We start from the raw sequence: 16,943 nt of genomic DNA, 5'->3' as shown, positions 1-16,943 counted from the left end.
CTACTAAAAACACACACAAAAAATTAGCTGGGCCTGGTGGTGGGCTGTTGGGAGCTGAAGGCCCGTGGGATGTGACCAACTCAGCATTCCACTGGAGGCTATGTGATCAAACAGCAAACTGTTTATCATGAATGCAGGATGTGGGCAAACTCTCGACTGTTTCCGCTGCCAGAAGGTTTGCTGAGGGCAATTGCTTCCTAGTGCCAAGCTCCTTGAGGTTATCCACTGGGCCATCTAGAGAATGCTGTCTTGCAAACTCTACTCTGGACCGAGCAGCTGACCTCTTCTTCCACCCCCCTTTTCACTATCTCTCTTTTGCCTAATAAATACAGAGGGCTGTGTAAAGCTCAGGGCACTTGTCCACTAGAGGCAAGGTGCCCCCTCATCCCTTCTTCCATATATACTCTTTTGTCTCTTTTATTCCCATTTCCCCCACTTTTTTCAGTCCCCCTAGGTCTGTGTGGGTTACATAGTGGCGCCCTGAACAGCGACAGGATCGGATGCTCTACAGTTGGTGCCTGTAATCCCAACTACTTGGGAGGCTGAGGCAGGAATCACTTGAACCTGGGAGGCAGAGGTTGCAGTGAGCTGAGATCCTGCCACTGCACTCCAGGCCTGGGTGACAGAGTAAGGCTCTGTCTCAAAACAAAAACCAAAAAAAAGAGTCTCTGTTGCCTAGGCTGTAGTGCAGTGGTGCAAATTATAGCTCACTGCAGCCTCAAACTCCTGGGTTCAAGTGTTCCTCCTGCCTCAGTCTCCCAAGTAGGTGGGACTATGTGTGTGCACCATCATGCCTGGCTTTTTTTTTTTTTTGTAGAGACAGCATGTTTTAGGCCATTCTTGCATTGCTATAAATACATACTTGAGGCTGGATAATTTATAAGAAAAGAGGTTTAATTGGCTCATGATTCTAGGCTGTACAGGAAGCATAGCACTGGCATCTTGTCCTGCGGAGGCCTCAGGAAGCTTACAATCATGGTGGAAGGTGAAGAGGGAGCAGGAGTAAGAGTGGAGGGCGTAGGTGCTGCATACTCAAATAGCTAGATTTTGCTAGTACTCACTCACTATTGCAAGGGCAGCATCAAGCCATGAGGGATCTGCCCCCATGACTGAAACACCTCCCACCAGGCCCCACCTTGAACACTGGGGATTACATTTCTTTCTTTTTTTTTTTTTTTGAGACAGTCTCCCTCTGTTGCCCAGGCTGGAGTGCAGTGGCATGATCTTGGCTCACTGGAAGCTCCACCTCCCAGGTTCATGCCATTCTGCCTCAGCCTCCCAAGTAGCTGGGACTACAGGTGTGTGCCACCACATCCAGCTAATTTTTTTTTTTTTTTTTTGTATTTTTAGTAGAGACGGGGTTTCACCATGTTAGCCAGAATGGTCTTGATCTCTTGGCCTTGTGATCTGCCCACCTTGGCCTCCCAAAGTGCTGGGATTACAGGCGTGAGCCACCACGCCCAGCTGACATTGGGGATTACATTTCAATGTGAGATTTGGGCAAGAACAAATATCCAAACTATATCATTCAGCCTCTGGTCCCCCTCCCCCACAAATCTCATGTCCTCACATTGCAAAATACCATCATGCCTTCCTAAGAGTCCCTCAAAGTCTAACTCATTCCAGCATTAACTCAAAAGTCCAAAATCTTATCTGAGACAAGGCATATCTCTTCTACCTATGAGCCTGTAAAATCAAAAGTTATTTGCTTCCAAGATACAATGGGGGTACAGACATTGGGTAAACATTCCCCTTCCAAAAGGGAGAAAGCCTCAAGAAAGGGACTACAGGCTCTATACAAGTTCAAAACCCAGCAGGGTAGTCATTAAATCTAGTGCAAGCGGTGGGTTCCCAAGACCTTGGGCATCCTCTGCTCACGGGGCCCCCTCAGGCAGAGATCACTGTTTGTAGACAGCTGTAGCCTTGCCAGGTGGCCCTAGAGAGTAAGGCACGCCGGACTTTTCCAATGTCCTGCAGACCCTACTGTCTCACCTCTTATGGTGATCCAAGAGTGAGGGCCCCTCCCTACTTGGACACCGCCTAAGCTGGCAAGTCCTGCTTGGCTAGGAGCAGGGATACGCACTTGGATGGCAGATTAGGTGACTCCCACCCACTCATGGCATTATGCCTGTCCACAAAGTTTAGTAACAATTGGGACTGCTGGGCTGGAGGCTCTAGTGGTTGGATTTTGACTGGGGCTGCATGGTCTAAACAGTTGTTTTCACATATTTGGGCTTCTGCTGGAATGGATGAGGGCTTTATTTACACAGTCAACAAGAGGCTAGTCTGGGCTTTATCACAATGTGTTAGAAGATCTCCAAGAGACAAGCAAGCCTCGATGAGCAAGCTTATTTCTCACCTCTGTTTGTGTTACGCTTGCTACTGTCCTATTGGACACAGTGGTCAATCACTATGGGGAATACTATCCAAAGATGTGAATATAGAGATGTAAAAATAAATTAATGCAATAACCACAAAATTATTTCCTTATACATGTTAGATCAACACCATAAATATCCTTGCACATATTTGTTCTCACAAAGAAAAGTTCTATTGAATCAATTCTTAAAATTCATGGCTCAGAGAGAAGGAAAAGTTTAAACTGGGTAATAACAGACTGTACTACAAAAACATTTTACTAATTTATATAGAAACACAATCCTATACCTAGAAATAATGTAATGCTTAAGAACTTTGAATTATTATTATTATTATTATTATTATTATTTTTTTTTTTTTTGAGACGGAGTCTTGCTCTGTGGCCCAGGCTGGAGTGCAGTGGCCGGATCTCAGCTCACTGCAAGCTCCGCCTCCTGGGTTTACTCCATTCTCCTGCCTCAGCCTCCCGAGTAGCTGGGACTACAGGTGCCCGCCACCTCGCCCGGCTAGTTTTTTGTATTTTTTTTAGTAGAGACGGGGTTTCACCGTGTTAGCCAGGATGGTCTCGATCTCCTGACCTCGTGATCCGCCCGTCTCGGCCTCCCAAAGTGCTGGGATTACAGGCTTGAGCCACCGCGCCCGGCCAAGAACTTTGAATTATGACAAGTATGATAATACTTCATTTAAAGTTGCATGTGATAGACAACATTATTACCTAACATGCAGAAAAGGAAGACTTAAAGAGGCTTAGCATAACAGAATGCCTTTGTTGCATGGCCTTATAATCTAAATATGATTTGTCATTCAATCTTTAAGAATCTTAATAAGGGTTAAAATATTTATATGTCACGTTTACTTTGCATTTGTTTGAAAACTGGTATTTTAAAAATTCTTTAGGATCATTTACACTAAAAAAATGTGTCCTGTTTATTTCCTTCAGCTATTTATAGGAAATTTTAGGGAGCTTTTAAGTTGATCATCTTTTCCTTATTTTTATTTTTTTGAGACAAGAGTCTCGCTCTGTCTCTCAGGCTGGAGTGCAGTGGCAGTTATCTTGGCTCACTGCAACCTCTGCCTCGGGGGTTCAAGCGATTCTCGTGCAACCTCCGCCTCCCGGTTCAAGCGATTCTCGGGCCTCAGCCTTCCTAAATGGGACTACAGGCCTGGGACACCACGCCCAGCTAATTTTTTTTTTTTTTTTTTTTTTTTTTTTTTAGTAGATATGGGGTTTCGCCATGTGGCAATCCTCCCGCTTAGGCCTCCCAAAAGTGTTAGGATTACAGGCGCGAGCCACCGCGCCCATCTTTTTTCTTATTTCTTTTCAGATCTCTTTATAGGTCATGTGAAGGGTGAAGTGGCTCACACCTGTAATCCCAGCACTTTTGGAGGATGAAGTGGGAAGACTGCTTGATGCCAGTTCAAGACCAGCTGGGCAACACAGTGAGACCCCCATCTCTACAGAAAATTTAAAAATTAGCCAGGTGTGGTGGCGGCCACCTGCAGTCCCAGCTACTCAGGAGCCTAGGAGTTCCAAGTTACAGTGAGTTGTGATCTCCCCAGGCACTCTAGACTGGGCAACAAAGTGGACCTTGCCTCAAAAGAGAGACCAAAAAGAAAAAAGAAAAAAAAAAAAGAAAAAATACATCTCATATACCGACGATGAGAAGAAGGTGAGAATAGGAAATGGAACATGGACTTTAGTTTGATAATTTCTCTGTATATTCATATACTGGTATCTGTATCACACACACAAATTCACACAGGCATTTCCTTTCCCTTATTCTTCTAATACACGAGGTTTGGTTGGATTTATATTTACAGTTCAGCATTACCATGACTTTGCGGATACTATTCGCAGTTGGCACACGTAGTATAATATGATCTCTTTCTTAACCTTTCTTTTCTTTTTTCCTTCCCTCCCCCCCCAGAAGGAGTTTCCCTCCTGTTGCCCAGGCTGGAGTGCAATGACGTCATCTCGGCCCACAGCAACCTCCGCCTCCTGGGTTCAAGCGATTCTCCTGCCTCAGCCTCCCGAGTAGCTGGGATTACATGCATGCACCACCATGCCTGGCTAAGTTTGTACTTTTAGTAGACAGGGTTTCTCCATGTTGGTCAGGCTCGTCTCGAACTCCCGACCTCGGGTGATCAGCCCACCTTGGCCTCCCAAAGTGCTGGGATTACAGACGTGAGCCACCGTGCCCGGCCTCTTATCCAACTTTTCTTTCTCCCTGAAGTGGTCCTGTTCCCTTAATTTCTGGCCACTTCTCCTGAGTCCTGCCCTCATATTTGGCTCCACCTGGGTCCCAGGCTCTCCCCTCCGCCTTGGGAACTATACTTTCTGGCTTTTACTGGCTTTTCCCCATGCCTTTCACCCAACATAAATTTGGCACGTTCCAACCGTTTTCATTACCTAGTCTGTGACTGCTACCCCTGTTCCGTCAGCGTAGCTAGCAGCCCTCTTCTGCGTTCAAAAGGCGCTTCAGGCCACTTTCTGCTAGAAATCCGGCCAAAGGGCGGACGCGTCCCTTCTTGGTCGGTTCTCCTTTTCCCTCACAAGGAACTGTTTCCTAACCTTTGTACAAAATGTAAACGTCGCGGCCATCTTAGCCTTCTAGTCAGCTGGTGAAAGGAATTTACCTCCACGCCATTTTTGTCTTGTGTAAACTGGAGGTTCTGTATATGGACCCGTATTTATGAAGGGTTGAGGTGCCAGGATATGGAACAGTTTCAGTGCCCTTTCATCTTCCCGGTCACCTCCGGTCACCAGCGCCAAAACGGCCCCTTTGCCTTGTGTACGTCAGATACTCAAAGATGGCGGCCGCCACGGCGACGAGGGCGCGGCCATGTTGCATCTGCGCAAACGCTGGGAACGCCTCCTACCTTCCGTAGGCAGTGAGGAGGCCGAGAGATGAGGCCAGAGCCGACCAAGTTCTGGGAAGTAAGTTCAGTCACTGGGCGGTCGCTGTGGTGACGGGGGGAGGAAATTCTGTCCGTGGCCGGGCGTGTTCGTTGACAGTGGTGATGGACTGGTGTCTGTCGGCGCCAGCGTTTGGCGACGCCAGTGGAATTCTTTCAGGAGCTTAGCGTGGGTGCGATTCCTATCGCAGGGGAACTATAAGGGGTCCGTGATGGGGGTGTGTGTGTGTGGGGTGTGTGTGTGTGTGTGTGTGTGTGTGTGTGTGTGTGTGTGTGTGGGTGCCTCTGGGACCAGTCACAGGGTCCTCGTGTGGTTTGTGGTTAAAGATCTCTAGAGATCAGCTACTCAGTGCCCAAGTCACATTCTGTTGTCTTTGCTGTTGTCCTTTGGCGGGGCTCAGTGATTGCGAACTGCAGGGTTTGTTTTCTCAGCGAATCGGTTTCTGGTTCAGCTTTGTTTGGGACTAAATGATTGAGGAACTGTCTTGGGGGTTAAGGTATGGAAGTTTCTGATCCAGGTTTTGGAATTAATCCGAGTGACCGTGGTGGTAGCGCTACAGATTCCGATGTGGGCTGCAACTCTGGAGGCCTGGGATCCATGGCAGGTGGTGGGTTGAGCCCCAGTCCTGGCTGCTGGAACAGAGTTGATGCTCGTTAGCATTCCCCTTCTGCCCAAGACCCTTCTCCACGACTGGTTTTTAAATCCCCTTTGGCACCCTCCATCACCCCTTGGTGATGAATCCTCGGAAATGGAAGTTTTTGGCGAGATCAATCATCTAGCATACCTAAAAGTAGTATGTTTTATATTTAAGATGCGGCTTCTACCCTTTGTCCTGCAAGTTACCAGTGTCTTCCTCTTGGATATTTCTTTTCAGGTTCTTTCTGACACAAGTAATATAACATCTCTGCCATGGTAAGCTCGGTTACTCAAAGACAACCTTTGTCAAATTTTTAGAATATTTCAGTTTTAGACGTGTATGTTATGTGCTTAATATTCATAATTCAGATAAATTACATAAATGGTACTATTTTCTTTTTCGCTTTATGTTATGTAATAAACATTTACAAGTTGTTTTTACTGTTTGAGCCGGTGGTACTATAAGTGCATTCACATTAAGTTTATGCATACGATTGGATAGAAGTGAAATGTTTTAAAATGTTTAGGTATCATTTTTAGGAACGTTTTATGGTTATCCATTTATCCACGAATTTTGTTTTTCCTGCCTTTAATCTTCAATCTAGACTATTACTTTTATTGCAGTGTATTGCTTTCTGACTCCCCTTTCCTTATAATTTATAACAAAAGATAAATTAATTTTAAATATTTACTTTATAATTGGTCATCTTACTTAATTCTTAGTATTACAGTATTTTTCTCTCTGCCTAACATATTTTTATGTGAAAATTTTTGAACCTATGGAAATATTGAAAGAAGTTTGAGGTTACTACCAGTATGTCTACCATCTAGCTTTTACCATTAACATTGTATTAGATCAGCTCTACTGGTTTTCTAAGTATTCATCCATTCCTCTGTGAATCATTCCTTATTTGTTGTCGATTTTGGTATATTTCAAAGTAAGTTACAGACATAAGTACCATTCCTCTAAATAATTCTGTATATGATCAATTAGAATTATTCTACTAATAGCCTTTTTTTTTTTTTTCTTTTGAGATAGAGTCTCACTGTGTCGCCCAGTCTGAAGTGCAGTGGTGCTGTCTCGGCTCACTGCAAGCTCTGCCTCCTGGGTTCATGCCATTCTCCTGCCTCAGCCTCCCAAGTAGCTAGGACTACAGGCACCCGCCACCATGCCCGGCCAATTTTTTTGTAATTTTAGTAGAGACAGAGTTTCACTGTGTTAGCCAGGATGGTCTTGATCTCCTGACCTTGTGATCCGCCCGCCTCGGCCTCCCGAAATGCTGGGATTACAGGCGTGAGCCACCATGCCCGGCCACTAATAGTCTTTTAATTGCTTTCTTTATTTACTTAATAAGGAAGCATCTGATTTACAGATAATTTTGGTTAGGTATAAAGTGGAGTAAAAGTGGATTTTGAAGTGAAACAAACCTGAATTTTCAGTCCTGATTCTGCTTCTTGCTCATTGTGTGATTGGCATAACTTGTGTCTCTTTCCTTGTTGGCCAAAAGAGGAGTTAAACATCTTTTCTCCATGGTTATTTCTGAGGATTATTTATGGTTTTGTCTTTTGTAAAATTTGTACATATATTCATTTTTTCTCTCCCTTTCTCCCGCCTTGTTTCTCTCTTTTTTCTGTTAATGAAAACATTTAAAGCCATAAACTTATATTACTGAGCTACCATCAGCAATTTTATTTTAAGTGTAGAATGCTAATATTTTTCGGACGTAAACCTGTGTTTTCCCCATGAAAAATCCAGTGAAGAAAGTAAAAATGGCCTGTCAGATAGCATACTTTTGCCAATATTACCTTTTCAGAAAGTTCTAGAAATGGGGTTTTGAGTTACCAGGGGTACCTTTACTGGCAATTTTCAATAGAATGTTAAATTATTCCCAGAATTATTCTGCTCTTAATACTGACTCTTGATCTGTATATGCTTTAGGAGGATATAAGATTTTTCTATTTAAATTTTGTATCCAGCCACCTGACTAACGGAATACAGACATTTTAAGCAAATACTGATAATTTGCCCCTTATATTCAAAAGTCATCTTTGATGATTTTTTCTCCCGGCCCGCGGGATAGTCCAAGCAGGCCCTGGAGGAGGGAGTGGGAATTTGGGGAACAAGAGATACGAGAAATGGAGACAAGACAGTGCTCTGATCAAGTCTAGTTTAATGGCGGTAATGCAGTGCCTTATATACACTTGGAGGGGAAGGGGTTGGGCCAAGGCAAAAATGATCTCATAGTGGAGGCGTGGCCGGATAGGTATTGGTTTCTCTGGTCGAACGTCATGTTGCACCTGCGCTGTCAGGTAGTAATTTTCGCCGGCGCGGGAAAAGTGGGTGAAGAAGAAGCAGGAAGAGCGCCATCTTTTATGAGGTATTAATACAGGGAAAAAGGTAAATCTAGGGAGGAGGTAGAAGGTGGAAATGAATAGAGCTCAGGCGTTTTTAATCGTCAGTTATTATTCGCTATGGCCGGGGCGTGCAGCTCCGGACAATTTTTTATACTGCATTCTACTGAGTAGCATTCTAGACCCAAATTCTCAACTCTGCCATTGTAATGTGACAATAGTCTGAGACGAGATGTCATGGAATGCATCTAGCTGTGTTCCCATAAGACTTTATTGGTGGTTCAGGTCCTGGATACTATATTACTGACTGTTGATTTAGGTGACGATACGGCTTTTCTGCACTAATTCACAGTTGGGCAACTAGAGCCCATGGACTAAATCTCCCAGCGCCTGTTTCTGTTAATAAAGTTTTGTTGGGACCTGGCCACAATCATTAGTCCGTTTTTTTTGTATATGGGCATTTTTGAGCTAGAGTTGAGTAGCTGCCACGGAAACCATAGACCTCTCTTTTAATGTGGAAATAATTTTTTTTAAATTAGTTTTATTGCTGACACTATTGATTACGAATAACATATAAACTTATTTGTTAATGTTATGGTAATTAGTATTTTTTAGTCTTCTGCTATGCAGACATCTTAAAATACTTTTTCGTTTGCCATCTTCCTACTTTATATGTTCTTATGGAATATTTTAACACTATATATGTTAAAACTTCAGGAAGTTTTTCCAGTCAATGCTGATTTAGATTTTATTACTTACTTACCATTTTGTTGCTCTTCAGACCTTGCTCCTCTGCTTGCACTGGAGTCATCTTTCTTTTGCTTGAAGAATATCCATTAGGATTTGTTGTAATATGTAATTCCTCAAGGATATTTTTGCTGAGTATCCTTTATACATTTATAATACTTTGCAAGTATCAAGATGTGCATGGCGGCCGGGTGCAGTGGCTCACGCCTGTAATCCCAGCACTTTGGGAGGCCGAGATGGGTGGATCACTTGAGGTCAGGAGTTCAAGACCAGCCTAGCCAACTTGGTGAAACCCTGTTTCTACTAAAAATACAAAAATTAGCTGGGCATGGTAGCATGCACCTGTAATCCCAGCTGCTTGGGCGGCTGAAGCAGGAGAATTGCTTGAACCCAGAAGATGGAGGTTGCATTGAACAGAGATCACACCACTGGAGTCTTACTCACTCCAGCCTGGGCGATGGAGTGAGCAAGATTCCGTCTCAAAAAAAAAAAAAAGTTCAAGATGTGGATGGTAATGAATAATTTAAATAAGATAGTGCTTATCAATTGCTTAGGACAATGTTCTCAAATTATAGTATATGCATCCTAGAATGTAAAAAGACCTCTGGAAAAGGTAGATGGGTATACATGGTTTTAAATACAAAATGTATGCATCTTAGCTGTTTGTGTGACCTCTTTCCTAAAACTGATCTGCCTGAAGATTGCCCTCCTGCTGGGCATCATGTGTGATGATTCTTTTTCCCACATTCTCTTTCACTTACTAGCAGTAATCATACTATGTCAACTTTATATGGAAGGGTGCTGTACCTCCCCTATACTCAGAATATTATATTTTACTAGCCCAGATATAAAAGCTTCTGGAGCACTAAATAAAAGAACAGACAGATATTTGGGGGCCTTGATTTAAGGTGAGCATATAGGAACAGTGACAACATCTGGGCCTAAAAAGAATGTACCACTCAGAGTAATTTGCTCTTCAGCCCACAGGTGCTGAGAACAGGAGAAATCAAGTGAAGGAAGGAGGCAGAGTTTCCAAGACTTGGGTGTCATCATTGCTGGGGACATCCTTGATTGGCGATTGAAGTTTCTGAACAGAAATTTAGAGCTGATTCAGAAGAGACAAATACAGAACATCCAAGTTAGCAGTCATTTCCCAAATTTAGGAGACAATGATGCAGGCCCAGGTGACTTTTGGTTTGTTTTATTCCTTCCTTTATTCTCCATTGTATTTTTAGAGTCTTGTAAAAATCAAGGTAATTAATCAGAAAAGTATAAATTGGAAATATCGGGACCTGGAGAAATCTGGGCAAAGAAGGATCAGGGATATAGGATTCGTAGTACATGATTCATGTTGAAATTTGTGACTGTGTGGGACCCCATAGGTTACATTGGCTGTAAATTTGCCTCTAGTATCTCTGACAGCTATACAAGAGGATCATAGTAAGTTACATCAGCTGTGAGAAAGCAGTCCAGTTTCTTGAGGGATGTTAATGTTTCGTGGCATATCATTCTGAGACTCACATACATCTTTGATAGTTCTTCACAAAGGTGTTGTGGTAGTTGGTGTTCTTAACTGCAGCCTTCTCATAAATGCAAAAGTAGATTTCTTGTAGCTGTTTCTTCATTGTATTTAATGTTATTAATGCTGTCTAATAACATACACATACATATGAATTTGTGTGGATACATGTGTCTACATATATATTCTAAGGATTTTTTTTTTTCCCAAATTTGCTTAATCATGGCCGGGCGCTGTGGCTCACGCTTGTAATCCTAGCACTTTGGAAGGCCGAGGCGGGTGGATCACCTGAGGTCAGGAGTATGAGACCAGGCTGGCCAACATGGCAAAACCTCATGTCTACTAAAAATACAAAAAATAGCCAGATGTGGTGGCATGCGCCTGTAATCCCAGCTACTAGGGAGGCTGAGGCAGGACAATTGCTTGAACCTGGGAGGCAGAGGTTGCAGTGAGCTGAGATTGTGCCACTGTACTCCAGCCTGGGCAACAGAGTGAGACTCTATCTCAAAAAAACAAAACAAGCAAACAAAAAAATAAATTTGCTTAATCATCTAATAATCTTTGTGCTTTATACGTGTTTTATATAGTTTCTTTTATTTCATTCAGAATAAAATAATAATATGGTTAACTATATTAACCATAGTTATTTAGTATGCATTATCTGGTGATACTGGCATCTGCCATGTCTTCATTGCAGAGTTTGATATTGGCCTGAAAGCTCATAGTGAATTTAAGAATCTGTATTATTCATCTACTTGTAACTAGCATATACTTATAACTAGTTTGGTATTGGGAAATAGATGCTATATATTATAGATGTTCTTTCACTAGCAAGAGGATTGGATAGCTGTGTATTACAGACATTTCTTTGACTTTCAATGTTGTTGAATGAATGGATGACTGCACAATTACAGAATATTTTACTAGGATTCTTATTCTGTCACAATGTACTGAGGAAAAAACCCCACCAGCTTCCTATATGGGGAAAATGAGCAGAATGACTTCCTTGACATTCTTTTCCTATCAGCAAAAGAATCACTTCATTAAACAGGAGTGTGTTATTATAGGAATCCCTAACACTGGAGGATGTGGCTGTGGACTTCACCTGGGAGGAGTGGCAGTTCCTGAGCCCTGCTCAGAAGGACCTGTACCGGGACGTGATGTTGGAGAACTACAGCAACCTGGTGGCAGTGGGTGAGGACAGCTGCCCTGTGTCACTCAGATGGTGCCCAGTCAGTGGCCTTCCTTTCTCAGCTGCTTACCTGCAGTACTCTGAAGTGGTGGATTCTCACATCATTCTCTCGCCCCACATAAGAGAGTATAATCTACCTTCTTGTGACAGAAAAGCCTTGATGTTACAGACTTGACACCTGTGTAGTTCTTAAAATGTAACACTCTCCTTTTTCAACATTGCCAGCCCCATTCGATTTGTCTAAATCTTCTGTCATTTCCCATGACCAGGGTATCAAGCCAGCAAACCAGATGCACTATCCAAGTTGGAACAAGGAGAAGAACCTTGCACAACAGAAGATGAAATCTACACTCGAATCTGTTGTGGTGAGTGAGAGGACCAGCCAGGTGGACAGCCACAGACATCATGTTCTGCTCACACAGAGCAGACGTCAAAGCAGTGAGGGCATCTGAAGACACAGCAACAGCCCCTCCATGACTCCTTCTTCCCAGGAAGAGCTCTTTTTTGTTGTAGTATGGAAAATATGCCCCACTTTCTTTCTTTCTTTCTTTTTTTTTTTTGAAATGGAGACTCGCTCTGTCACCAGGCTAGAGTGCAGTGGCACGATCTTGGCTTACTGCAACCTCTGCCTCCCGGGTTCAAGGGATTCTCTTGCCTCAGCCTCCCAAGTAACTGGGACTACAGGCACGTGCCACCATGCTCAGCTAATTTTTGTATTTTTAGTAGAAATGGGGTTTCACCATATTGGTCTTGATCTCTTGACCTCATGATCTGCCCGCCTTGGCCTCCCAAAGTGCTGAGATTAGAGGCGTGAGCCACCAGGCCCGGCCTCCACTTTTTTTTCCTTGAGATTTCATCTTTGTTTATTTTATACACATCTTGTTTTTGTCTACATAATTATCTTCTTAGGATTTTCAAATCTGCTTTTTCTCGTCCACTGTCACTCTGTCTCTGCTTGTGTATTACCTCTCTTGCTATGAAATTCCACTTTCCAGGACTCTCCAGAAAGAGAGACCTTTGCACTCATGACTTTTTTCTGCCTACTGCATCTTCCTGCCCTAGTAGGAAAATAATAATTTTCCTTCATTATTCCCACTCTGGGAATCATTATTCCCTCATTTTCTCCACTCTGGATGCTGTGCCCATGATAACCTGGTCTCTAATTGGCATCTATGTGGTTCTTAAGTTCTCTTATTCCTCCTATACTGAATACTGAGTTTCTCCATACTTTTTTTTTTTTTTGGAAACAAGGTCTCATCTGTCACCCAGGCTCACTGCAGCCTTGACCTCCTGGGCTCAAGCGATCCTCCCACCTCAGCCTGAAAGCTTGCACCTAGTTTCAGACTCAGTATGCCTGCACCCAGGTTATTAAAAAGCTTTATTGCTCACACACAAAAAACAAATAAATAAAATAGGGTTTTCACTAGTCACCTCACACCAAGGCAGTTTTTAAAAATAGTTTAAATAGTTTATTTCAAAACAAGAAGATGGAGTGATTGACTGTTCTCTTCTTTCCTAGAAATCAGGAAAATTGATGATCCTCTGCAGCATCACTTGCAAAATCAAAGTATTCAGAAGAGTGTGAAACAATGCCATGAACAGAATATGTTTGGAAATAGTGTTAATCAGAACAAAAGTCATCTCCTGCTGAAGCAAGATCCTGATACCTTTGACTTACATGAAAAACCTTTAAAATCAAATTTAAGTTTTGAAAACCAGAAAAGGAGCTCTGGCCTAAAGAACTCTGCTGAGTTTAATGGAGATGGGAAATCCCTTTTTCATGCTAACCATAAACAATTTTATACTGAAATGAAGTTTCCTGCAATTGCAAAACCTATTAATAAGTCCCAGGTCGTTAAGCAACAGAGAACTCATGACATAGAGAATGCCCATGTATGCAGTGAATGTGGGAAAGCCTTCCTCAAGTTGTCTCAGTTTATTGATCATCAGAGAGTTCACACTGGAGAAAAACCTCATGTATGCAGTATATGTGGGAAAGCTTTCTCCAGAAAATCCAGGCTAATGGACCATCAGAGAACTCATACAGGACTGAAACATTATGAATGCACTGAATGTGACAAAACATTCCTCAAGAAATCACAGCTCAATATACATCAGAAAACTCATATGGGAGAGAAACCTTACACATGTAGTGAATGTGGGAAAGCCTTCATCAAGAAGTGTCGGCTCATTTATCATCAACGAACTCATACAGGAGAGAAACCCCACGGATGCAGTGTATGTGGGAAGGCCTTCTCTACAAAGTTCAGTCTCACTACACATCAGAAAACTCATACAGGAGAAAAACCTTATATATGTAGTGAATGTGGAAAAGGCTTCATTGAGAAGAGGCGTCTTACTGCACATCATCGAACTCATACCGGTGAGAAACCCTTTATATGCGATAAATGTGGCAAAGGCTTCACCTTGAAGAACAGTCTTATCACACATCAGCAAACTCATACAGAAAAGAAATTATATACATGCGGTGAATGTGGAAAAGGCTTTTCAATGAAGCACTGTCTCATGGTACATCAACGAACTCATACTGGAGAGAAACCTTATAAATGCAATGAGTGTGGAAAGGGCTTTGCCTTAAAGAGCCCACTCATCAGACATCAGCGAACACATACTGGAGAGAAACCCTATGTATGCACTGAATGTCGAAAAGGTTTCACCATGAAGAGTGACCTCATTGTACATCAACGAACTCATACTGCAGAGAAGCCATATACATGCAATGATTGTGGAAAAGGTTTCACTGTGAAGAGCCGCCTTATTGTGCATCAACGAACTCATACTGGAGAAAAACCCTATGTATGTGGTGAGTGTGGAAAAGGCTTTCCAGCAAAGATCCGGCTAATGGGACATCAACGAACTCATACAGGAGAGAAACCTTATATTTGCAATGAGTGTGGAAAAGGCTTCACTGAGAAGAGTCATCTCAATGTACATCGGCGCACTCATACAGGAGAGAAACCCTATGTATGCAGTGAATGTGGCAAAGGCTTAACTGGCAAAAGCATGCTCATTGCACATCAGCGAACTCATACTGGGGAGAAACCTTATATATGCAATGAATGTGGAAAGGGCTTCACCATGAAGAGTACTCTTGGTATACATCAGCAAACTCATACTGGAGAGAAGCCATACAAATGCAATGAATGTGATAAAACCTTCAGGAAGAAGACATGCCTCATACAACATCAGCGATTTCACACAGGAAAGACTTCCTTTGCATGCACTGAATGTGGAAAATTCTCTTTGCGCAAAAATGATCTTATTACACATCAGAGAATTCACACGGGAGAGAAACCATACAAATGCAGTGACTGCGAGAAAGCCTTCACTACAAAGTCAGGGCTCAATGTTCATCAAAGAAAACATACAGGAGAGAGGCCCTATGGATGTAGCGATTGTGGGAAAGCTTTTGCCCACTTGTCTATCCTTGTTAAACACAAGAGAATTCACAGGTAGTCATTTTGGGAAAGCCTCTTGCCAAGTGTAGGCCCTCAAGATATCTGCAAAGAAGAGTAATTTCGTGAATGCAGACTATGTTTGTTTGTTTAGTGATCAATTACCTCATATTTTGTGTCAGAGAAAACAGTACAAAACATTTGAGAAAATATTTTAGGACATTATGTCTAAAAATTGTATACTGAGAAAAACCCTATGAATGTGGCAGACTATGAAAGCCTTTGGTAGGAGGATAAACCCCCTCAGAAGTGATCATAGATCATGAATAAGCTACTAATTGGTGGAAATGTAATAATTATAGGGAAATCTTTGCCCAAAAATAAAACCTCAATAGATTGAGAGAGTTCACACTGGAGAAATACTTTCCTCTGGCAGTGAATATGGCAGGGTTTTCAATAAAATGTTTTGCCTCATCATGTGCCAGGAAATAATGCAGAAAATAACTTATGAAAACATTCAATGTACAAGACTTTCAGGAAAATGTCAGAGAACTTAATGCAAGAAAGAAGCCTTGACAAAATGATGGATGAGAGCTTTCTGTCACAATTATAACCTTAGAAGATAATAGCCTCATGTGCATTTGGGAACAGGATACCTTGAGCCATATTCCTAGTTGCCTTGTCACTGATTTTATACATTTTAAATTGTGACTTCCTCTAATCATGAATTAAAATTTAATATTGTATACAATATAGGAATATTTTTTGCCTGCCTCATTTTGTTATATGATTAACTCCTTCATTTCTTTGGTTCTAAGTTTGTCTTATTTCAGAATAACTGAAGTACTTCAGAATGAAACTGGATACAGTATATTCAATTCATAAGTGTAATTGAACATACTTGAATGTGTTTAAGTTTATAAGTAACATCAGGTGTTATGAAATTAATATAAATAAGATGTGTAAGATTTTATTTTGAAATAAGTTTAGATTCACAAAATCTTACCAAAATATCCCAGGATTCTTGAATGCGCTTAACCCAGCTTCTTCCAAAGATAACACCTTACATAAGCATAGTTCATTACCAAATACAGGAAAGTGAAATTGTTACAATACTGTTAACTACAGAATTTATTTGGAAATCACCAGTTTTAACATGCGTGCATTTTTGTTTGGTTTTTATATGTAGCTTTAAGAAATCTTATCAAATATATTGATTCATGTCACCACCTCCACAATCGAGATTCAGCATTTTGCATCAGTGCAAACTCCCTCATGCTACCTTTTTATAGTCACAACCTCTCCTCAACCCTAACCCTTAGCAATCAGAAATCTTTTCATCTTTAGTTTTGTCATTAGTAGCATGTTATAAAAATGGAATCATACAGCATGTACCCTTTTGGTATTGGCTATTTGACCTAAAGCAAATTAACCTGAAATTCATCCAAATTGTTTTGTGTAGCATTGTTTTATTTTTATTGGTCACTAATAATCTATGATATGAATATACTACAATTTGTTTATTCACCCACTGAAGGACTTTAGGGTTGTTTCCAGTTTTTCTTATTTTTACAAATAAAAATCCTATGAACATTTGTGCACACAGGCTTTGCGTGAACACAATTTTTCATTTCTCTAGGATAATTACTGAAAAGTGTGATTCATGTGTTATAAGGTAAGTGTATGTTTACCTTTGTAAGATACTAACCAGAGTGGTGTTTCATTGCACACCAGCAATATATACAGAGGTTCAGTTGCTCCGCATTCTTCCACTTGATGCTGTTG

At 41.7% G+C, this 16,943-nt stretch overlaps 2 protein-coding genes across 6 annotated transcripts in view; both read left to right on the top strand.

Moving 5' to 3' along the window:
* The first annotated feature begins 5,190 nt into the window (after window positions 1-5,190).
* On the top strand, window positions 5,191-15,917 carry LOC105497089 (zinc finger protein 615). 5 transcript variants are annotated; one of them, XM_011767826.3, is made up of 6 exons: window positions 5,201-5,317; window positions 6,171-6,208; window positions 10,012-10,215; window positions 11,618-11,744; window positions 12,012-12,107; window positions 13,262-15,917. In XM_011767826.3, the coding sequence occupies exons 3-6, from the start codon at window positions 10,201-10,203 to the stop codon at window positions 15,217-15,219; spliced, it is 2,196 nt and encodes a 731-aa protein (XP_011766128.2). In that variant the 5' UTR covers window positions 5,201-5,317; window positions 6,171-6,208; window positions 10,012-10,200; the 3' UTR covers window positions 15,220-15,917. The 5 variants fall into 5 exon arrangements, with proteins under 5 accessions (XP_011766130.2, XP_011766128.2, XP_011766132.2 ...); XM_011767827.3 differs by lacking the exon at window positions 5,201-5,317 and adding an exon at window positions 5,339-5,468; XM_011767828.3 differs by lacking the exon at window positions 6,171-6,208 and having other exon boundaries at window positions 5,191-5,317.
* LOC105497087 (zinc finger protein 350) overlaps window positions 5,271-16,943 on the top strand; it is a 43,189-nt gene continuing 31,516 nt past the window's right edge. The window contains exon 1 of the mRNA XM_071087693.1: window positions 5,271-5,317. The gene's annotated coding sequence lies outside the window, so the exon portion shown is untranslated. The remainder of the gene's footprint in view (window positions 5,318-16,943) is intronic.

The sequence above is a fragment of the Macaca nemestrina genome, chromosome 20, assembly GCF_043159975.1.
Source record: "Macaca nemestrina isolate mMacNem1 chromosome 20, mMacNem.hap1, whole genome shotgun sequence".
NCBI lineage: Eukaryota > Metazoa > Chordata > Mammalia > Primates > Cercopithecidae > Macaca > Macaca nemestrina.
This window is presented reverse-complemented; position numbering and strand designations above follow the sequence as displayed.